We start from the raw sequence: 24032 nt of genomic DNA, 5'->3' as shown, positions 1-24032 counted from the left end.
CCCGAAGCTATCCAATGTGCGATGCAGCAGAGCGTCGTGGGTCAAGGGACAGCGCTTTTCCTCCGCGCCGGTAGGTGGCGATAACGCATCTCCCGTCCCTCAAATCCCCGGTTCTCCACAACCGGAGGCGACCAGCGGCTGCGCGTCGACCTGAATGCACGGGATTTTGTCGCATCGTGTCATTTTGCGAGCTTCGCACCAAACTTTCGTTGCAGCCCTCGCGTAGAGAAAATGGTGAATGTGCTGAAAGGAGTGCTTGTGGAATGGTAGGTTGAATAATAAACGTTCCTCCGGTAGCGTGGCGAAGTGGGGACAGGGGTGACAGCTTAAATGCCACAAATTTAAGCGCAATCACCTCTCCGTGTCGTGTACAGTAATGAAAATCCGATTGTCGGCGGCTCCGTCATCGCCGCCGCGAGCCAGTTCTGTTCGTATTTCGTGGCTGCGGTGGGTGACGTTGTGATGACGTTGTGTTGACGTTCGGCTGCTGGTCGCTCTCTGCGTCCCACAGCGACCCCGCCATGAAGCAGTTCCTCCTGTACCTGGACGAGACGTGTGCGCTGGGGAAGAAGTTCATCATCCACGACCTGGACGACACGCACGTCTTCATCCTCGGAGAGGTGGTGCAGATTCTCCAGGAGAGAGTTGGGGAGCTGATGGACCAGAATTCCTTCCCCATCACGCAGAAATAAGGAGCCAGATTTAAGTTTTCTGCAGATACATAAGGATCTGACTCTGTACATTACTAAATGTGCTGTTGGTATTGACTGCATGTGATGAGCATGTTTTTTCTTTTGTGCACTTGCGAGCATTAAACTGTCAACAATAATATTCTGAATTGAAAATACAGATGTATGAGGTTTTTTTTGTTCCATTTGGGGGGGTTGGTAAAAGGTCTCTGCATTTAATAAGAAAACTCGTAATGAGTGAAAAGTGTGCTACGTTCAGTACAGGCCAAAAGTTTGGACACACCTCATTCAATGTGTTTTCTTTATTTTCATGACCATTTACGTTGGTAGATTCTCACTGAAGGCATCAAAACTATGAATGAACACATGTGGAGTTATGTACTTAACAAAAAGTGGAGACCTGGACTCCACAGTCACCGGACCTGAACCCAGTCCAGATGGTTTGGGGTGAGCTGGAACGCAGAGTGAAGGTAAAGGGGCCAACAAGTGCTAAACACCTCTGGGAACTCCTTCAAGACTGTTGGAGAAGCATTTCAGGTGACGACATCTTGAAGCTCATCGAGAGAATGAAGAGTGCAAAGCAGTAATCAGAGCAAAGAAACTAGAATATAAAACATGTATACTCTCCTTGCAAGGTGGCCAATGTAATAGCTTAACAGCGATGAGCTGAAATGTTCGTTAATTTTAATGATTCAAAATGGTTCATTGTTTAATGGTTCAAATGTTCAAAATTTCAATGGTTGTCCTGGTGACCACTGGTCGTAAGCCGCTCTGGACGAGGGCGTCAGCTAAATGGCACAAACTTAAATGCACTCAGGTCCCCATGTTGTTCACGAGAGTGGGCTGCAAAGTAAACGAACAGCTTCGAATGTGCAGATCCTTGTATTATTTCCAGCGCCTAATACCGGGACTTCGCATTGAAGCCCGAAGCCTCCTGTTAAAACAGCCTAGAACTGCATTTCTTTGCTTGCACAGAAGGGGGCGCTGCTTGCCTGCCACATGGAGTATATATGATGCATGCACGACGAGGCTGTTCATTGACGCGAATTATAGATTTGTATGACGGGGATCGGAGAGTTATCTGCCTCGGTCTTATTGTGGACCTAGGCTGAGTTTATCGGGGCCTCCAAGAACGGAAGAAATCTGCAAAGGGCTTTTTCTCCAGAAAAAAAACGTTTCTATTCCGATCTGACGATTCGTGTCCGTCCAGATTTTTTCTGTAAATCCCTTTTTATTTCAATTGATTTCCTTTGTCCGTTCATTTTAAACGCATTTCACGGAACGAGCGGGTGCTCCTCCTCGATCATGCGCTAGATGGCGCAACGCCCTTAAATTGTAAAGTTATCGGCATGAAGAACGCCGGCGAGCATCTTAACGCAGACTACAAGTTCACTGTACAGTTTAACTCGTATCCTTAACACGCACTGGTCTTCGGGGTTTAATCCAAGTGAATGAAGTTTTATTCTCGTGCGTGTATTAATATATACACACACACACACACACACACACATATATATATACATACACACACTACAGAACTGTGTTTATTTCCCATCGTTGCGTGATCGAGAATTAGTCTTTGAATATTTGTATGTATACTGAATGTTAGAAAAGAAGAATGTTCTTGAAATATTTGAAATTTTAGTTTTGAAATATCTGGAAAGTTGAACTTTGTTCTTTTCTGACATTAAATTGGCCGTAAGACAACCAGGGTCCGACTTGTGTGAAAGTTGGTCGGGAACCGCGGTGACGTAGAGAATCAGGTGACGAACTTTTTTTTTTTTTTTTCCTCCAAACTTTTTTTCTTTCTTTTTTTTTTTTTTGCGTCTGCGCGCATGAAGACTCTTATAAGCGGCGCAAGTTTGACAAGTGGGGCTCAGTTTTCTCCCCGGTCCCGAACCTGGATTCCAACGGAGCGGGCTGACTGCTGCGGAGAAAGGGGTGCCGGAGAAAGTCCGTGCCGGACTCTCCTCGAACTTCTCACGGACTTTCAGGTAAGGAGACGCGGGCAAACTTATTATTCCTAAGAGGTTAGGGGGAAAAAAAAACACAAATACGCGTCAAGATAAAAAAAAAAAGTTTCCCATCAATTCGAGTTATTAATATAAAATATTACATCTTGAGGTGAGAAAAAGTGAACTTACATCGACAAAAAAATCTAATTACGCTTTATAAGAACATAACACTTATTTAAAACAAGCTCTGTGGAAGAAAACTTTATTGACTTCTTTAATTAAACTGTCGATTCTCCGTGATTTTTTATATATGTATATACACACACTAAAATCGACTTACGTCGCGTACAAAACGTTTACTTATTGACTGCACAGGGAAATTTTTAGCCCAAAGTAACTCCCATCCCAGTGAAGATCCCTCACTTGCAGAGGTCACAGGGCACGTCCACCGTTTAAAGGACCAAAAGCAAACGACACGAAGTGACACTTGATGTTACTTCAAAAACTTCAATGTGTTTAAGTGTTCATTTCTAAGCATGCACTTTAATAAAATAATATATATATATATATACACACACACACACTGGGAGAAAGAATCCTGCAGTACAGATTTGGCCCAGTATGGGGCTTGCCAGGGACAGCGGGCAGATCCACCGGGTCTTACTGAGGCTCGTGGGGACTCAGGCGTCTCGGTGCAGGTGGGGATGTCCCGTGTGCGACATGCGGGCCAAACTCCCCGAGAAGGAATGAGAACCATCTTTCCTCAGATGGACGCGAAGTTTGGCACCGTCGTGGCCCTTCGGGTCCGAAGCCCGGCCTGGCGTTTACAGCCACGCAGGCCCCTGAGCCCCCGCCACGGCTCTCCCGCGCTAAGCTGTGGATTTCATTATCGCCTTCTCAGGCGCTCGGAGAGAGCTGCGAGCCCTGGACCGAGGCTCGATGCTGGTCGAGTGAGGGTGATGTGCGAACAAAGAGCCGAGTGAATCACGGTCGGCCTCCCTGGTGGGGAAGACTTGTAAAAAAAAAAAAAAAAAAAACCTCCTGCGCTTTTGTTCTTTTTTCTCTTCCTCTCTCTCTCTGTCTTTTTCATACACATCTTGCATTTTATTGATTCTGCCCTGTTGTTTTCCAAAACGCCGCGAGCTTGTCTCTTGTCTGATAGTCCACATCGAGCGATCAAGCAGAATTCACTGGTTCCGTGCCGCTTACCTGGAGCCGGCAGCGTTTAATGGAAATGCATGAGCCGTGATCTGACTACCATTACTTGTGGCAACATGACCTCTTTTTTTTTTTTTTTCTTGCAAGAATGGCTCTTTTATGTTTATAGGAATGTTCAAGCGGACTGCTGTGATGAGAAGCAGATCTGGAGAAGGAATCGAACGTTTTTGGCATCTTGGGCCCAAACCATAACTACCTGCATTAGTTTTGCCCTTTTTTCCCTAAACAACAGACTTTCAGAGTGATCAGGTCTCAGTTCGACTGATCGGCGAAGGTGGGTCACAGACCACGAGACCCTCCATTAAACCCGCTGTGGTGGATTAGGGTATGGGAGACACGGCCAGTTCCACTAGGCGGCATCTTGCCATGAGCGCTTCAGCTGCCGCACGAGCAACACGAGCACGTTGGAGCCAGAAGACGAAGAAGCGATGCTGAACGCAGTGAAATTTACATTTACAGCATTTACCAGACGCCCTTATCCAGAGCGACTTACAATCAGTAGTTACAGGGACAGTCCCCCCCTGGAGACACTCAGGGTTAGGTGTCTTGCTCAGGGACACAATGGTGGTAAGCGGGATTTGAACCTGGGTCTTCTGGTTCACAGGCAAGTGTGTTACCCACTAGGCCACTACCACCCACTGTTGAAATGCGCTGTTCCGGTCATGATAAGTGGGCGAGGCAACGTTAAAAAGGCTTGAGCGTGTTAATACTGCCACAGCTCAATGCTCTGAGCCTAGCCAGTTCACACGTGTGCAGGTGACAAATTTCAAAAAAGGTCATTTACACTATATGACGCATGATGCGTCAATCAAGCTGTGATTCGGCCCAGAATCCATGCTAATTATCTAGTTAAGCCAATGACAATGCAATAAGAATACACAGAATACACTGAATGACATGTTGGGGACCTTCAAATCATGTCGTTAGGCCATTAGGGCATTGGGGGCCTAGCGATTAAGGAAGCGGACCCGTAATCAGAAGGTTGCCGGTTCAAATCCCGATCTGCCAAGGTGCCACTGAGGTGCCACTGAGCAAAGCACCGTCCCCACACACTGCTCCCCGGGCGCCTGTCATGGCTGCCTACTGCTCACCAAGGGTGATGGTTAAATACAGAGGACAAATTTCACTGTGTGCACCGTGTGCTGTGCTGCTGTGTATGTATCACATGTGACAATCACTACACTTTATTTTATTTATTCACTTGCATTCAAATTAGTATTTTTTTAAGTTTCTGTCAAATGTCCAGTCGCCTGGACGTTTCTGTACGTAAATGTGTTTATTTTGTGTGTGATGAAGTTAAGACTTTCGAATTATCTGATTGCAGCTAGTTCTCCCCCAAGATGGGTGACTGGAGTGCTTTGGGGAGACTCCTGGACAAGGTACAGGCCTACTCGACTGCGGGCGGGAAGGTCTGGCTCTCCGTCCTCTTCATCTTCCGAATCCTCGTGCTCGGGACCGCGGTGGAGTCGGCGTGGGGCGACGAGCAGTCGGCCTTCAAGTGCAACACGCAGCAGCCAGGTTGCGAGAACGTCTGCTACGACAAGTCCTTCCCCATTTCCCACGTGCGCTTCTGGGTCCTGCAGATCATCTTCGTGTCCACGCCGACGCTGCTCTACCTGGCCCACGTCTTCTACCTGATGCGGAAGGAGGAGAAGCTCAACCGCAAGGAGGAGGAGCTGAAGGCGGTGGCCAACGACGGTGGGGACGTGGAGATCCCGCTGAAGAAGATCGAGATGAAGAAGCTGAAGCACGGCCTGCAGGAGCACGGAAAGGTGCAGATGAAGGGCGCCCTCCTGCGCACCTACATCGTCAGCATCTTCTTCAAGTCGGTGTTCGAGGTGGGCTTCCTGGTCATCCAGTGGTACATGTACGGCTTCACGCTGGACACGGTGTACAGATGTGAGCGCCTGCCCTGCCCGCACGTGGTGGACTGCTTCCTGTCCCGACCCACGGAGAAAACGGTCTTCATCATCTTCATGCTGGTCGTGTCCCTGGTGTCGCTGCTGCTCAACGTGATCGAACTCTTCTACGTCTTCTTTAAGAGGATCAAGGACCGCGTGAAGGGCAAGCAGAACCTTTACCCTGCCGGAGGCACGCTGACCAACACGTCCAAGGACCTGTCCACTTCCAAGTACGCCTACTACAACGGCTGCTCGTCACCCACAGCTCCGCTGTCCCCCATGTCCCCGCCGGGGTACAAGCTTGCGACAGGAGAGAGGACAAACTCCTGCCGCAACTACAACAAGCAGGCCAACGAGCAAAACTGGGCCAACTACAGCACGGAGCAGAACCGGCTGGGCCAGAACGGCAGCACCATCTCCAATTCCCACGCGCAGGCCTTCGACTACCCCGACGACACCCACGAGCACAAGAAGCACCCGGCGGCGGGCCACGAGATGCAGCCCCTCGCCCTCATCGACGCGCGGCCCTGCAGCCGGGCCAGCAGCCGCATCAGCAGCCGGGCGCGGCCGGACGACCTGGACGTCTGACCTGACCTCCCGAGGCAGGGTGGGAGTCGGGGTGGGGGGTGGGGGCGGGGTCACGGCGCCGGAAAAGCAGAGAGCGGAAAAGCACAAAGAGCTGACCTCAAGTGCTAAGGGCCAGATGGGGGTTGGGATGGGGGAGGGGCCATTTCCACCTCTCCCCGTTCCCGTTCACTGTCCTCACTAGAGACTCTAGTCGACACAGACACTTAAAAAAAAAACAAAAAAAAAAATGAAATAACAGTGCTGGAGGTACTATCCATTAATGATGACACTGAAACTAGTGGAGCTACCAAGCCTTAACAACAGAACATCATCACCGGGGTGGCTTTGCCAACTCCACGACCCCTCATTTCGCACTGTGCCTTGGTGGAGTATTTGGTTCGGTCACACACACACACACACACACACACACACACACACACACACACACACACACCCACACACAATCATAAACAGTGATTTTGAAAACATTCTGCACTTCTTTAATTAACAGTACAGCTCATTTAGTTTTGACTTCTGCCCCCCCCCCAGCCCCGGTCACGTAACTCTTCTCAATGGCCTCAAACCAGTCTTCTTAAACAGGGTTTGTGGGTAGGCTACTACTAACGATCGTGGATTAATATTTATTTATTACTAAAAGTGTGCAGGACATCCACCACTAAATGATGATTAACTACTGCCCATTGCCGTTTCCACACCAGTAGTATTTAATGTAACTAAACCCTGCATATTTATTGACAGTAATCCAAATTACAATTACAACAGTACACTTCTCAAAACTGTAAGAGGTTTTTGTTCAGTGTGGACTTTCATTTCCTGATAAACTTTGAATTTATGTGGTGTCAGTCGTGTAACTTTTTTTTGTTTTTTTTTGGATTTGGGCAGACATTTTTGGTGTCTGGATTAAAGCTGCTGTCCAATACACAGCTTTTTTTTTTTGCTTAATTGTTAGGCTCTTGTTTTTTTCTCGTTTGAAAGATTTTTTTTTATGTGGGGAGAAGTTAAAGTGAGTATTTTGTTGTTTTTTTTGTGCGTGTGAGTGAATGTGTTTTTTTTTTTTTCTCAATTCAGTGTAATCTTTTGCTGCTTGAGAAATAGAATTTTTTAGTACTGTAAATCAAGCTAACTGCATCACCAATGTGAGTTTTTAGAAGACTGCTTATAGTGCTGGACTAATATTTAGTCAAATATATATTAAAACAAGGTATGCCAGTGTAGCATCTTACCAACCCTTACTACATCAATTTACAATTGGACAGTTCTTCTTAACTTTGCATCATAGAATTTTGGTACTCAAACCACACCAGTTAAATTTTTATGATTTTTTTTTCCATCTAGAAAGGTGTTTGCACTGAACTCAGAACTTGGCTAGAGTGTAATATGATGCAAAAGACAGAGACAAATAATAAGCATGGTAATTATACTAATTTATTTTTACCACACACCGGGCGAAACAAGACAACTACAAAAAAAAAAAAATACACTCACACGGAACTTTTATATGACCCAAATTTCTTGGGCCCTGAAATGGTCAAGGATAAACACTTGTATTCGAATGAGTCCGATTTAGTTTGTATATCTGTTGGGTGAAGTGTGATGAGGAATTAACATTCCATACAGATCCACTGTTGTACAGTGTGCAAGTGCATGATAGCAAAAAAAAAAATATTTCCAGAAAAAAAATTGTTATTAATCATGTCTGTGGGGGAAAAAAAAAAAAAAAGCTATTTTAACCAATAAAGATTTTTTCCTTTCTTAATCTCTTTGTTGGTTGTTCATTCATGGATGCAGTTGCATTGAGCAACTAACGGAAACTAGAAGGCGGAAGGCGGGTGTTGGGTGCTGTAGCAAAACCCGCCATTAATTTTTTCAGTTTATTGAGAATAAATACTGTCCAATGTTTCAACACCAGCCTCCAAGAAGAGAAAAATCCGTAGTGGCCCTGTCTACTCTGAGATCTGCTCCGTGGAGCACGTGGGATAAGCCACACAGCCTGGAGCTGAACTTCTGGCGGACGGCCTGCGGCAGGGCCAACGTGAAGCCATGCCAGGGTGTCGTTAGGATCCTGAAGTCTGATAAGGTTCACATTTATGTTTTAAAATGCCCCAGAAACGTAGAAAAATTTTTACCATATAAAAAGAATCTGCGCTTTCTCCCTTATCCAAGTTTCCTATTTAACCTTTCCACATGGCTAAATAAAACCATATGCTTGGGCTGAAGCTGCAGACCACATGTAGCCGGAGCTGAAAGAAAAAAAAAAAAAGCGCAAAACAAAACACAAAACAAATATTACTTTGATGCAGCGCTTATTAATCCACGTTTAAAATTCTCCATAACTCTTTTATTGGGACTATAACAAGTACTTATTCCAGAGACAGGAACATGTAATTATAGTGTAATAAAAGTGATTAATTAGCTTGTGTTCTACAAATTATTGTCGGGGTGGTAATAACTTTCACCATCTGAAAAATACAAAAAAAGAAAATCACTTGATAACACATTTAGTCACTTTTATGTATCTAATAAGCCCATGAGGTGAAGCGGGCTGAACTCGTAGGTTGTGCAGTATCCACGGATTCTAGTTTCTAGGAAGGATCCAGACCGGCCCCGCTGCCTGTGTATGTTCAGACGGCAGAGAGGTGCGGGCGCATGTTTCATTGTTTATTTTTGGAAGGAGCGAGGACAGCTTTACTGCGCAGACGCCTCGACCGCAGCTCCAGGGTGGTGCAGCGAGTCCGCCGTTTAAAAAAGCTGCGAACTTTGACTAAAAATGGCAAATCATCTTTTCGCTCTGACGTCGGCCTAATAAAAACAGCTGCTGGGCCGGCTGACAGCCGCCAGGCCCCCGCCAGCAAATGAGTTCTGAATTTTTCTAAGTGACATTTTTCTAAGTGATGCTGATGCTCTTGCGCTGACAGAACACGGTGTGGTGGAAGGAGCTCAGACGCGTTACACTTTACCTAAAACTGTAACCATTCCTATCAAATGTGACACCATAACAGTCCGATGGTGGTGTGCTGTTCTCCCCTTACCTGAATCCTGTATGAATCCGGCTCTCAATTGGAGGCCACATCCTTCTTAGGTTGCGTTTGAAGGCCGAATGCATCACAGTGACATGACAAGGATCTCTGAATTCAGAAGCTCCTTCAGACATGGTGCACAAAAAAAGGGGTTCTTCTGCCGGGCCTAGAACCTTCGGAATGAATGAAAGCTGTTTGCAATGTGCTCCAGTAGGGGTTGTCTGGTTAAACAGGACAAAACACTTTCCTATTTCCACAGATTATATCCTGCTGAAAAAAAATGACCAAGTGTAGGTGGCCAAGCAGTTAATGAAGCAGACTGTCAATCGGAAGGTTGCGGGTTCAAATCCCAAGCCACCAAGGTGCCACACACTGCTCCCCAAGGCACCCCTCCAACCCCTTTAAAGGGAGAATGGTGACAGGTACAAATCCTGGTGTGGAATGACCAACCAACCAAACAGAACCTTCCTGTTTACATCTCAATGGTCTTTCAAGTCATAAGCTGATACCTGTTTTGAAGTCACTCCTATACCACATCGATGGACTGTAAACCTGGACACTGCCTCCTTCTCAATTTCCCGGCAATCCTTGGGCGCAACTCACACTGCACTGCGTCTGTGACCTGACATGAACAACCCAGTGCTGACCTCAAAAGCTCTTTACAAATCAAGATCGATTGAAATTAAAGTAGGCCAGGTAGACATGACACATGTGGCAGGCTTTCATACATGCAGGTCAACACCATCAGGCCAAAAAACAAGGTACAGGTGTAAACAAATCCGGGTCAAAGGTTCATGCGGGTGCGGGGTCGACAAAAAAAGATTAGCTTTTATCCGTTCTGTTATTAAAGTTAGGTTTTGGTTCTTTAAGGATTCCATCAGCATGTGTCATTATTGTCAATATCAGTATTACCAGTCCAAAATTAGCTCACTTGCAATGAATGTGCAAATTAAAGGTGCTTTTTGCAAGAGGCAAAGGGAATCAGGAAGTAAATCATAAAAGTTTATTATATTTTGGCAATGAATAATTGGACAACACTGTAATTTGTGCAACATGCTTAAGTTCAAGGGATGATGCTGGCCTCTGAGCAATTACATCAAAGATATCAGGAGCTGGGGGAGTAAGCAAGTAGCCCTCTATCATGACCTGATCTGGTTTTAAATTTGCATTAAGATGCTAAACCTTCTGTAAGTGATCATTATATGGCACTTTTATGAGGCATCAGACAAGCAGTAATGCAATTGGGGAAAAAAAACGCTAACATGTAGGGTTACCTCAGTCCACTCCTGTACATTAAATGCAAATTTCTTGTAGCAAATGATCTTCCAGGGGTCAGTTTTGATCAGCCAGAGTGCAAACCCAGTCTTTGCACATAACCTGTAGGAAGAGGTGAAAAGTTTCCATGTTTTGTCAGAGGTGAATGGTATTTGTGTGTGTGTGTCAGTGGTGGGCAGCTCTGGACAGGCTGTTTTTGGCTTGTGCCACAGCGTGCGGATATCATGCACAGTCATGTTTCCTGAAAGATCCACACACACTCGCAGCTGTTTATATAAGCATAAGTAAAGGAAAACAAGAGGATGCTTCCAATTCTTAAACGGCAAGAGTGGCTGATCTCAAATGATGTCTCAGCTTTCGCTGTGGTTAAAAACTGGCTCCAGATCCAATCCACTTTCTTTCTGGGGAGGGGGGAGAAATTTTCCACTGCTGGATTCAGACTCTTCGGGTAGGAGAGGAAGAAGGGGCCGCGGCTTTATCAAAGAGGCTCCCAAGATGTTTAATGAGCTGAAGAACAGACGTGGGGCAGGAAGGAGTGGTGGGGGCGTTGAGGTGGTGGTGGGTGCTGATCCCCTGTTGCTGTGAGAGTGCTGTGCGCTGCAGAATCGGAGGAGAGTAGGGGCCGTAGCGGTGGAGCAAGTCACAATAAAACAAATAAAGCGCAGGGTTCATACAGTGTCACAAAAGGCCCTTTACATGTACATGTGTATCTCTTTCAGATCCTGCCGCGTCAGCAGGATGCACGCTGTAACGCAACAGAAGGGCCTGCGGTGCGTCCCAAGGCCCCCCGTTTCCTTCCTTTGAAAAAGGCACAAAAACCACAGGAGGTGAACGTTGTCCTGCTCCAGCCGTACGGACAGCTGTTCCGGCTGCCAGCATCTGAAAAGTATGCAGCTGACAAGACAAGGGATGCCTGTAAAGTAATAATATGAGTAAGTTAGATATTCATTTCCATGCCTGTCATATAATCACTATTGTTCTTTTGCTATCAGCCATCATTATAGACAGTCGCCTTTCATTGGGTCTCTCTCTCTCTCTATTTCCTGTTGGTGTCTCTCTCTCTCAGACAGACGTCTGCGCGCGCACGCACAAAATATATCATATTTTGTGTGCCTTCATTTCAAGGCACATAAACCACTGATTGCTAAAAGCTGCATCCCACGCGAGGCCTTTGAAGTCTAAGAACAGCACATGACATGGTTGGAGGGGCACATCTGCTGCTCCCAGTGCCACATGAAAGACGGAAGAGCCAGAGGACGGGACACCAGGCGAGAGAGAGGGACCAGTGCGAGATCCAAGATCCTCGGCTGACAGCCGTCCGTCGAAAGTCGCCGGTGAATCACGGGTGGTCAGGCTCACTGCTCACATCTAAAAGCATAGAAGGCGCCGGGTGTCAGGCCAATATGAGTAAACACAAGAAATTGAAAGCTTACGTAAGACATGAAGACATGACGCTGACGCGATCCACACACTCAGACAAGGGCAGGGAAATGCAGTGACGCGTACTGCCGCTCAAAACGGCAAAAAAAGCCTCCGACATGTGGGATGCATTAACTTGTGGTCCTGCCACTGTCCTCCCACTACTGAATTACCCCTTCTGACCTCTGGTTTCATAGTAATTACACACACACACGCCATTTTTCAGCTGTGTCCGAAGCATCAAGGTCATTAAAATATTTGTGATGGCAGACACACCACCATCTGCCTGAAGGATTCAGCACCGACCCGTATGACAACAACACTTGATGTAGGGTATATTCAGTAGTTAGATGAGGAGGCAGATGCGGTTTCAAGTGTTGGGTAAAATTATACCATTTGTTCAGAGGAACGTTCAGAGCAACAGTCCAACGTCAATAGCTGTTTGTGTTGGCATAGGCTAATCATTCCCACACTTGCGCTCAAAGACGAAGAACTGAATGCCTTTCTGACACTACCCCATCAGAGTAGGTTTTTTTTCATTCATCCAGATGAGACCATCTTTTCCACAGCAGGGTCCAAATCTGGTTAAAAAATATGACAGAAATTCTAAGAATCGCAAAAAGAAACCGCCATGGCTAATTGAAACCATTGTTTACTCAAAATATGCTGGAGATTTAATAACCTTTGGCAAACATGGTTATTTCAGGGTGAGCAAGGCTCGCTGTTAGTTATGAGGTGAGGAACTGGACGTAACCCCGTTTAGCATTTTAACCAGTCTGTTGAGGCTGCCACCACCCTACCAGATAACATTTCATGCAAATCTCATTATGAATAGCATTGTGTAGTTTTCTTGGTCTTTATTTTTATTCTTGATGCTTGATTTTGGGTCCTCCTTCAGTGGACCATATATGCTTGTTTACATACACTAAATCGTATACACACCTTTATACAATTTTCCAATTTATTCCAAACCACTACAGACATAGCCACAACCTGGACTGGGGCAGTGATGGCTTGGCAGGTAATGAAGTGGACACATAACCGAAGGTTCAAATCGCAACAAGGTGCCACTGTGGTCCTCTTAAGCAAGGTCCACTTTTCTCACTTTCATAGCCGCACCCTCAGAGCTGACCAATGGCAGCTTAAGCAGAATTATTTGGTTGCATTGGTGGCAGTGTGATGTCATTTAACGTCAACAACACCATGCTTGTTCATATGTATATAAACTGTGTGTTTACACACAGTTCCTCTTGTGGAGGATCTCTGTGCTTTATGTGTGGTTCAGCCAATCGGTGAACACTTATGTCACTGGTACAGCCTAGTTTGGCAGTTTAGGCCCTACACTGAAATAGAAGCAAAATATGCGTTCCTAGAACTACAGTCTTTGCTGGTTTCAGCTGTGCAAACTCACCAAAAACAGGAACGTATGCCCTAATAGTACTGAGGCCTTATGTCTTCTACATTTACATTTACATTTACAGCATTTATCAGACGCCCTTATCCAGAGCGACTCCATTTGTTCAGAAATATGTCATCACTTACAATCAACAAAATGAGACAACAATCAGGCATATGTTTAGAAATGTTCAGTTCAGGAAGGATGCAAACGCACAATTCCAAACTAAAACTACATTTATTTCTTATATAGCCCAATGGACTTTTACAAGGCCTATAATTGACTCCCCCCACACTTTTCTGAACCTTTCTGCACACAAGGAAAAACGCTGTCAGAGAGGAAGCCCCTTCTATGTGTCAGTGCAGGGTTAGTAATGATTTGTCCAAGAAAAAATAGTCCAAAAGGTGTAGTATGTTTGGAGGTACTGGACAGAGTAGATTTTAGTCCAGTGTCATTGTGTACACTGCATGTCAATTATAAAGCTACTGGTCTATTTGAAGATCCATGAGGCTTCAGGTGTTAGGGTGTTGGTGGCTGTGATGACCTTCTGGTACATTTAATGCTTGTACATCTCATCAGCAGCTCAATGCCAGGAACCAGGATCTAGAGTAACTCAAGGATTTAATGACATGACAGGAAACAGGCAGGGAACACTCGCCGGGTGACAAGACTCATACATGCATGAAGACTACAGACATTTGGGAAAATGTATACTAATACAACAGGTTATAACACTCAGGGGCAATCAGGCACATAATGGACACAAAAGAGAAGGAAAACCTGGCCCGGAGTCCCAGGACCAGTTCGGGTCATGACAGTACCACCCCCCTGAGGAAGGGGGTGGGGCATATCCAGAGGGAGAAATGTCAGGGGCATCCAGGGGACCACAGTGCTCAAAACCAACGTCCAGCTATTCTTGCACTCCCGACATCTTCCCCAGCCACCCTATGTCACAGGACCCCGCAGGGCAGACCAGTCTGCTGCTCCATGGACACCACAAGCTGGGACCGGAAGGTGAGCGTCGGGACCTTGCCAGGAACCGGTGGGCTTCTGCATCATCGACCTCCATCAGGACTGTACGCGACCGTGGCACAGAACATTAAAACCGAGAGCCCGTCACAAAGCCTGGATGGGAGTACTGACTGGTCCTCTGGAGTGGAGGGAAAACCGGAAGTCTCCCTGCAGGGTGGAATTGCCTGCATCCTAGGGATGGTTCCTGCATTCTGTCACGCCCTGCAAAGGACGCAAACACAGAATTCCAATCATTTAATGATGTGAAAGGAAACAGGCAGGGAACACTCACCGGGTCATGAGATTAACACAGGCACAAAGATTTGAGACATTCAGGATACATTCATACTAATACAACTGCTCCTCGGGCGCCTGCATGGCTGCCCACTGCTCACCAAGGGTGATGGGTTAAAAGCAGAGGACACATTTCGTTGTGTATCAGTGTATCACAGTGTATCACAATGACAATCACTCCACTTTTTCACTTTCACTATAACACCAAGAGGCAATTAGGCACACAATGGACACAAAAACAGAAGGAATCCTGGCCCCGAGTCCCAGGACCAGTTCAGGTCGTGACAACCCCACTCCCATAACACACCGTTGAAGTCTGCTTTCGTGTTGATAAATTTAACGTTACTTAAGATGGACGATTTACGCACATATTAGCAGCTCTGGATTTGCAGTAGTAACGTTGATAACGTCAGATATACTTCAGTGCTGAGGAACAGCAGAAACACTGCGAAGTGGAGCTTCCCTCAGTGGCTGCCAGCATAATCACTGCACTCTGCAAGCATGACACAGTACCTCTTTAAACCCCACAGACACATTCAACAAACAAAGCTGAAGTATATGTCCACAAATTTCAAACCAAGCTTGTTTTTCTTTTCTTTTTCTCCTCCCTTTCCTGTAGCGAAAAAACAACAAGAGCGCCCTTCCAATGCCTGTGATATCAACTTGGCTGATGATTATTGAAACAGACGAGGGTTGACCGCGTGTTGGGGTGTTTGGTAAACTCCCATTGAGCGCCACAGGATATTAATCTGTTTCAGTTGATGAATAGTTGTTTAAAATAAATGGCCATGCTTGAAATGCCATGGAATTGCCATGAGGTTTTCTCATCTATCAGAACCCGTTGCTTTGGTGAAAATCCACCACGTGAAAATCCACGTTGTCACTCTCTTATCTTCTGGTATAGACCTTAGTCCCAAAATATGCAGAAGTGGCATCATATTATGGCCTGGCCTCTCCCTTCATGGGTATCCTACCATAATCCCAATCCCATGTAGAATGAAGTAGTCAACCGATGATCCTTCATCACACTTGGTTTTGTGCTGTGATTGCAGAGATGGTCTTAGGCGTCCCTGTGACTCTGTCAGTAGCCTTGGAAAATGGATGGGTGAAATAATATCTAAACAGGAACATATTTGCATCCAATAGCAAAGAGTGCGGCCCCTTCGGCTTTCAGACGGAGGGGAGTTTTTAGAGACTTTAGGTGGCGTTTGAATACTAATGAGCCCAAGCAGCGGTGAGTGCACTGTTTTTCCCATCAGGACATCAGCTCACGTTGCTGGGGCCTGGGCATGCAGCCAGTCAGAGACGAAAGAAAACAGAAAGTGAGGAGAAAACCTGGAAGCCCCTCATGCAAAGAAGACACTGTCTGGCGAGGAAACTGAGCAGGAAGTGGATGGCGAACGTGTTTCCCAACAATAACTAAAGAGTCTTTCTACGTAAAAGTGGCGGATGTAGACGCTGTTAGATCCTGGCAACTCTACCAACATTGCTAAGTGCTCTTTGAAACAACAAAGCTTTATAATGTTGCTAAGACCACCATTATAATCTCCAAATGAACTTCTTGCAAGGCTGTCGCAAACATGTGGGCAAAGTAGGCAACTGCCTAAGGTGCCCAAGATGAAAGGTGGCCCTTGAGAGCTAATATTCTACAGTAAACTATGTGTTATGCATTTATGTGTGTTATACATTATACACCACTGGAATACGTGTCTTCACTACTCAGTAAGGGACAATATACAAACTCCTGGAAGCAGTCTGTATTATCTAAAAGGCAGTTCATTCGAAAACACCAACATCACAGAAAGACGGAAATACACGATATGCTGATATGTTGATTTTGGTTTGCTTTCTGCTAAAAATGGTTAAAAATTGTAATAGATTCTTTGATATCTTCAAAATGCTAATGACAAGGTCTCATATGACCAAATAATTATCTTTCTAATAACACAAGACATACTCTCTTTGAATCCAAATACATTAAATAAATCAGTCTCTTAAATCTGGTGGTTTTAAACCAAATTTAATTAACAGAAATATACAGAAAGATCCCACAAATAGCAATCCTAACCCTCAACAACATTAATGTTATTTGTCACCAAGGAAAGAAAGGACCCAAGCGTAGGTGCTTTTACATAAACCAGATTTATAAATACAGGACGAACAAACACATAGGATTCTGCTTGGTTAAAAGGAGTGAGAAATGGAGAACGTTAAGGCTTAGTCACATGGGAAAGGCTCACTAACATTCAGCTCATGTACAACACCCGAAAAACACGACACTCCAAACCATATACACATTCACAAGACCCTCCAGAGTCCCACCGACTCTGATACGATATTGTGGCCGATGTCTGCACATGGTCTGCCCGGTGGCCCTGCCAGTCCACTGACCAGACACTGTAGCCCGCTCGGGGTCCGCACCAGCCCATCAGACACACGCACACAACTCACTCTCACACCACGCGCACACACAGTGATGGACAGACCAGCAATACCGGACCCAGAACACTGGTGCAGGGACTTCTATAAAGGAGAGAAACCAGGTGTAAGGAATCAGGACGGGCGGGGCCTGCACCCAGTGCCCGGGACTGGCTATCACGGCCAGCTCACGCTGGATGCCTTGGAGGATCGTTACATTATTAAAGCCCTAATTGCATGGAATTAATATGTGATCATATGTCTGGATAGTGTCAGTTAATGGGTTAAAATGTAAAAAGTGCATGAATTAAAGTTCAGATGTGATCATAACACAAGGCTGGGGCCGTTCACATACTGATGTTTCTACAAATACAAATGAAAAGCAGACACTTGGTGTTTTTGTTTTTTAATTCTTTACCGTTCTACCTTGGGCCAAGTTCAGTGAGTTCTGAAAACAGTCGTGAGGTTATAGAGCTACTGTCCAAATGTGCCTCAGAAATCTATTCATGTTCGGCCAGCCAAATGGAATCATCAGCCATTGTTTTCTGTCGGTTTGTTTTCCATAACCAACTCCAAGATATTTTCACAATGGTCATGGTGATCTTCTGAACCCTGCCCTGATGGGCACTGGACATTGCTGCAGCTTTGTTTTACCACCAAGCGCTCCACATATCTGCATAATCCCTGTTTAAACAAAAAAAAGTCCTAGCCTATAATAAACAAGGCATGACCAACATCATATGCTTTCCTCCTTTCGACTTTGCAAATGTGGAAAGGCAGCACCGCGTCACAATATGGGGAAAGACATCAGCAAATCCAGGCCGGCAAGAAGAAGCCTAGGAGCCATGCCAGACCTGAGCAACAAACGACAAACAACAGACTGGGCGCTAATTTGCAATCAGCTCACCGAGAGCTCTTTTTAAGCTTGGAAACAGCACAACATCTTGCTAAGCAGAATGGACTTTGCCTTCTCTGAAATAAGGCCCTCAGACAGCCTCGACAGGCACTGTGGTACAAAGTGATAGACAACTGAGGAAGAAGAACGCGATAAACGCAGAATGTGTGTTAGCAGATGAAACTTCAGATTGTCTCGTTTTTGTACAGTTTGGATGGACAGTTAATGGCTTGTCACCGTGTACAGCGCTTGGCATCTGCACGAACATGCTCCAGGATTAGAGTCTGAGGCAATGTCGGACGCAGAGAAGGATTGGGAACGCGGTAACGTGCACACACTGAACGCAATCCCCCGCTAATGATGGTGGATGAAGAGGTTGCTACAACAGACCTGCGTTCAACCAGCAACGGCTGAAAATCTTATCCAATCCTGCTTTTGTTCTTAACCCAGCATGCATTGCACCTTGGCCTGAAAAACACATTTCTCAATCCGAATGGTAAGCAACCATTTATGGTTTATCGGGGATATTTCGGAGGCACCGTGTAGCTCGCAAAGTGTGGGCAGTTGTTGCGACGTCATATTCACCAGTTCACCAATTTCCAAAAAGTTTACGTTTAGTTAGTTAGTGGATGTGGTATCGGAATGAATATGTTTGTGTTGTCTGCTGATGGCTCATGAACACAGTAACTCACAAGCAAAGGCGGGGCTATGAATGAACATTGCCACTATTGGCTCCTCCCATTTGAAACTTTGTTTTAAAAAAAAGACCAAAAAATGTACATACCGACAAAAAGAACTGGTTTGGTGGTCAACGTATTAAACCAAACCATATTTTAAAATTTCTAAACGTGCCTGTAAAAGTGGTGCTGTCTTACATTTGTGGTGTAGACATGAAACCACAAACCAGTAGACGGCACCCAAATTCAATATTTATCGTTTTAATAATGTCTGGAAAAAGACTAGGAAAAGGGGTCATCTTGTGTTGGCGGCCCTCTGCCTGTTTGTGTCTTGTTGATATCACAGTAGCCCTGTACGCTCCTGCTGTCCGATTCAGCCGCTTCTCCCTGCCCACCTCCTCTCTCCTGACCCGCGTGCTTTAAAGGGATTGCCAAGATCTGGTCCGTTTTAGGAACGGGGGGGATTTCAAAGGAACACATTGAAATCTAGAGGCATGCATGTCATCAGAGGTGCTTACTTATCCTGCCTCGTCCCCCGAAGTCCAGCAGTTATCTCCACAATCTTCTGAAAACCCCAATGACATAAAAGGCCGGTCAGCTGGCCAACACTGCGCGAGTGAACAACGGTTGAAGTAGTAAGTGCCTGGTGTGCGGATGGTCCGTCACTCTGCCGCAGCACTCTCCTGTGGTCTCCAGGTCTCCTGTGTATACGCTCTGCAAGTCACTAAAATGTGCAAAGTGTGGTAACCATAGCAAAGTTAAGCGTCAACAGACAAGTTGTTTAATTTGGCTGTCTTCTTTTTCTTCCAGTGTTATGCTCTTCCTTCCTGTCTGTAAAAGTCTTTTTCTAGCAGTGCATCGATGCGCCTGCAGTCTTGACCCGGACTTCAGAAACGGCCATCTCTCAGGTCACCGGTGCTTTAATCATGGTGTAATGACATCGCGCACTTTGGAAACAATGGTGGCGGCTGAAGCTGGCAGAAGCTGCCTGGCGAGGCTACATACAACATCGTGTGATCCCGGCATGCAGCGAGATCTGGTATCAATTAGAGTGGAAGGGTTTACACCTATGGTGTAATTATCTAAAATTTCAATCCCACATGAAAGCTCAGCTCTCCGCAGTTCAATATTTGTTTAAACATGAATAAAAATGACAATCATAAGGATAACCAGCAACAACAATGTGCTGTTGAATTATTCAGTGCTGTGCAGTTATGAGAAAATAAATTTCACTTTAATGTTATTACATTTCTTTTAATTACTTTGCGAGACAGAATGTCGATAAAAAGTCATTGAATTCACACATGACCTTTGACTTTTCTTTCAAAAAGCCTGCAATAGATAACAGGTCAATTTGCAACAGAATCAGAGCTTGAATTGTCTTAGTTCTGTGTTTCTTTCTAAGCCACGTGTGAACACTTGCATGCGGCCTCTTAATAAGGTCACAAACAGTTAATCTGACAAATCGGTGGGGAGACCATTTCTGTGATTTGCATACCAAGGTATTTGTCAATTTGTACAAATAACATCTTTCCTTTTTGCTAGCCTCAGCAATAAATAATGAAATGCAAGGGGGTTGAGCATTTATAAGCTGTAATTACTGAACTGCTTAGACTCCGTCGCTCAGACGTAGACATGGGCTAATAACCCTTTGCATGCGTTTTACTGCCCACAAAACAGCTTAATAAATGGTAGCTGCCTGTATCACCTGCTGCGAGAGCTTGGCCCAGCGCAGAGCCGTCCTGAAGGGAGTCAAGAACACATCTCGAGAGCAGAGCTCACCAGGGCTGTGCAGATGTCCCCCTCCCGTGGGTTTACAGTATTATTTCTGCTTTATTGGTCACATACACCTGGGTGATTATACACGTGTTTATGGTACAGCTGCGTTGCTGTCTTTAAAAATGAGCTAATGCTGAGTCATGATGGAAAGCAGTAATATTCGATGTTAGCCACAGGATATAAATAAGGTTTATTTGTCAGAAGGAAATTTTTTTTGAGTGTAGCAAAATGTGAAACATAGCTGTATGACTGGTCCAATACAATGTCAAATACAATGATTATTGACATAGATCTCAGCATAAATATATATTCATATTATTATTGTTATTAATAATATGTTTCATTATTATTGTTGTTATTATGCACAACTATGCACAGGTCAGAGCAGTGTGAGCTGTGTCCCCACTTTTATGTCAATGTCACTTTGACATGTACCACCTTCCTAAAGATAGTTACAGATCACATAAGTAAGATAAGATAAGATGATCCTTTATTAGTCCCACAAGTGGGAAATTTACATTGTCCTGACAGGAGGTGGACAGTACAAGATAAGAGCAGCAAAAGACAACTGCACAGACACTATGTCGCCAATATATAAAAGTTGTACAAATAAGCAAATAAATAGTCCTAGAATAGCAAAATAAAACAGTGAATGTGAGTTGTAAAAACAAATAAAAATTAATATGTCGGTATATACATTGATATCGACCCCTAGACACATAAACCCCTTCATGGCAGCATAGTGGCATCTTTCAGTAGTGCAATGTGCCCTGCAAAAATGCAAAAATGCAAATAAATAACAGGAAACAAAAAAACTGTGCATCCCTCCAAATCAGGGAGCTGTTCCTGAAGGTTTATGCTGAACTCTTTCTTATCAGTCACTCAGGTTAATGAGCATCTCACGAAGTGGCTTTTGATGGTGACATCACTCAACAAGCCTATTCAAGGCAGGATTGAGGTTAAAAGTAACCTGGAGGACTATTATCCAACTTCCCTTCGATTGAGAAAGTTCTGTGGATGCAGAAAGAAACGTATCTACCTTAAAGAAAGAAGTCCAGTTGCCATGACTCAACTTTCAGACAACACATGGATGACTGAGAATCTTCACAGACAATAATGAACAAAACAATCATGAAGATTTTTTTGTTATCATGAATATGTTTTTTGCACTGGATTCTTCAAAACGGCCTCCATCTTACTCAAGTTCTTAGTCAAGTTCTTGACTGGTAGTGTTTTTATAAAAAGAAGACGTTAATCTAATTAACACTTTGTAATTAACATCATGACTACTCACCTGATTCAAGAATGAAGGCAAGATTCATTTTCTCAGTATTGCATTTTCTCTCCACTCTAGTAAAGGGTAAGGCTTTAAGTAGTGATGGTTAATTAAAACCATTTGTCATGCCCTCTCACAAGGACAAAACGTGGACTAAACGTTTTTAGGGGCTTCGAAAATTCAAATATTGCAGTAAAGATACATTTTTAGCCTTAATTAATCTGAGAATTGAATTTAATGAAACACAATCGATGCAGGGGAGCATTGCCTCACAGAGGCTGTAAACCTCAATGCACGTCCACGGCCACATTCACCCCTTCCTGAATTGTAAATTCTGTCTACTGTGTTTTAATTAAGTGTCATGTGGGCGAACGTTATGGGGTTTTAAATTGGTGGTTAACCAGCATGGCGGCACTTTCTTTCCATTGTCCTTAAATGTATTGTCTGCTCCTGCTGTGGGATATATGCAGATCTTCAGCAAGCAGGATGACAACTTGTTACATCATCGCACAGCAAAAACCAGAAGCTGGAAGCTAGACTGTGAAACCACGCTGTGCCATGCTGCGCCACATAATTCACACAATCAGTTTTCCCTGATAAGGGATGTTCCAAGTTTTTAACATGAAAGCCCCAGTCACAGATCATCAGCGGACACCACAAACACAATCTCTGACATATCCGCTACCAAACCAGCCATACAGATCGATTATCAGCACTTTTTCTCATTGGAGATTCAATGAATATGACACATGCTACATCCCCCAAATCAATGGAAATCAATGAAAAATGCCTACACCACTTCACCTAGCCTTTTGGTTTGCTATCATAATATCTTACTCAACAATTGTCAGATTATGAACTAAAAATGTTCAATAAAAAAACACAGTTGCGTTTACAGCATTTATCAGACGCCCTTATCCAGAGCGACTTACAGTCCCCCCCGGAGACACTCAGGGTTAAGTGTCTTGCTCAGGGACATGATGGTAGTAAGTGGGATTTTAACCTGGGTCTTTTGGTTCAAAGGCGAGTGTGTTACCCACTAGGCTACTACTACCCTACAATGCAGTAGTGTAACAGGCTACGCAAAATCTACAAAAAGCAGACAATCAAGGTTTAATGATGCATCTTTTTGCATCCCTTGCATAGGGTGGTTGTAGCCTAGTGGGTAACACACTCGCCTATGAACCAGAAGACCCAGGTTCAAATCCCACTTACTACCATTGTGTCCCTGAGCAAGACACTTAACCCCGAGTGTCTCCGGTGGGGACTGTCCCTGTAACCACTGACTGTAAGTCGCTCTGGATAAGGGCATCTGATAAATGCTATAAATGTAATGTCAATGATCTTCTTCCAGTGAGTGGATTTGATTGAGGTTCTAGCCTTTTTTAACGTTGATGACAATGATTTTTATTTTTTATTTTCGTCGGTCAGGACAAACAGTAGAGCGCTCACGAATGGACAAAGCAATCAGCCTTTGATTGCCTGAGTCATCCAGGCACTTATAAGAGCAAATTGCGGTAATGTCGCACACTGCTGGCAAATCTTAAGGCCGAATCTTGTCTCACACAGACTCAGGGAAATAACACAAGAAAGGTAATTAATCATTTTGCTGTGACACACGGTTTGATTTGTCTGCGTTATGGATGAAACAGTCCACGTTTTACGAAAGCGTTGACTGTATGGCATTGACAGTGTTTCGCTGAGTAGCTTGTGGTGATGGCGATCTCCTCCACTCAGTCCTGCGTGCCTTTAGACTAAATGCTACATACAGCGGATGTCGTAGTTTCCAAACAGATTCCAGTTCTTTTGTGATCTTTTGTTTTCCGCGGATGCAGTCATTATGGGACAAATTCAAAAGAAATGATCCCTTTTACGCTAAATGCTTCTGTCTGTTGTGCCAGCCACTGACCTTCTCTGGTGTTTGAGGAAGCCCTTCTCAGGAAAAGCGGACCATCCATCATCCTGACAGTGATATTATCACTGGGCCCTTTTTTCCCTGCTAGGATTTGTTTGCTTTGCTTGTGAAGAAGGATCTCTGATCTGTTTCCTCAACAGTGGGGAACCCAGCGTGATTCATTTCGAGACTCCTGACATCATAACACATCTAAAATGTATTATGCATTTGATTATCAGCTTTTCCAGCGTACTGGATGAGTATCCTCACCTCAGCCAATCTTGGGACTGGGTGGCATAGCTCTGCCTGAAAAACAGATCTTTTTCATTT

At 44.7% G+C, this 24032-nt stretch overlaps 2 protein-coding genes across 2 annotated transcripts; both read left to right on the top strand.

Annotated features, from left to right (window-relative positions):
• Nucleotides 1–113: 113 nt before the first annotated feature.
• gtf2h5 (general transcription factor IIH, polypeptide 5) lies at nt 114–847 on the top strand. The gene is made up of 2 exons (XM_028953376.1): nt 114–266; nt 512–847. The coding sequence occupies exons 1-2, from the start codon at nt 232–234 to the stop codon at nt 690–692; spliced, it is 216 nt and encodes a 71-aa protein (XP_028809209.1). The 5' UTR covers nt 114–231; the 3' UTR covers nt 693–847.
• A 1682-nt stretch (nt 848–2529) lies between these two features.
• Nucleotides 2530–7876, top strand: gja1b (gap junction protein alpha 1b). The gene is made up of 2 exons (XM_029002964.1): nt 2530–2683; nt 5187–7876. Exon 2 carries the CDS (start codon nt 5203–5205, stop codon nt 6349–6351), a length of 1149 nt encoding a protein of 382 aa, XP_028858797.1. The 5' UTR covers nt 2530–2683; nt 5187–5202; the 3' UTR covers nt 6352–7876.
• Nucleotides 7877–24032: the final 16156 nt, after the last annotated feature.

This window comes from Denticeps clupeoides, chromosome 14, assembly GCF_900700375.1.
Source record: "Denticeps clupeoides chromosome 14, fDenClu1.1, whole genome shotgun sequence".
NCBI classification, from domain to species: Eukaryota; Metazoa; Chordata; class Actinopteri; order Clupeiformes; family Denticipitidae; genus Denticeps; species Denticeps clupeoides.
Note: the sequence above shows the minus strand (reverse complement) of the source record. Positions and strands in the feature narration are given on the sequence as shown.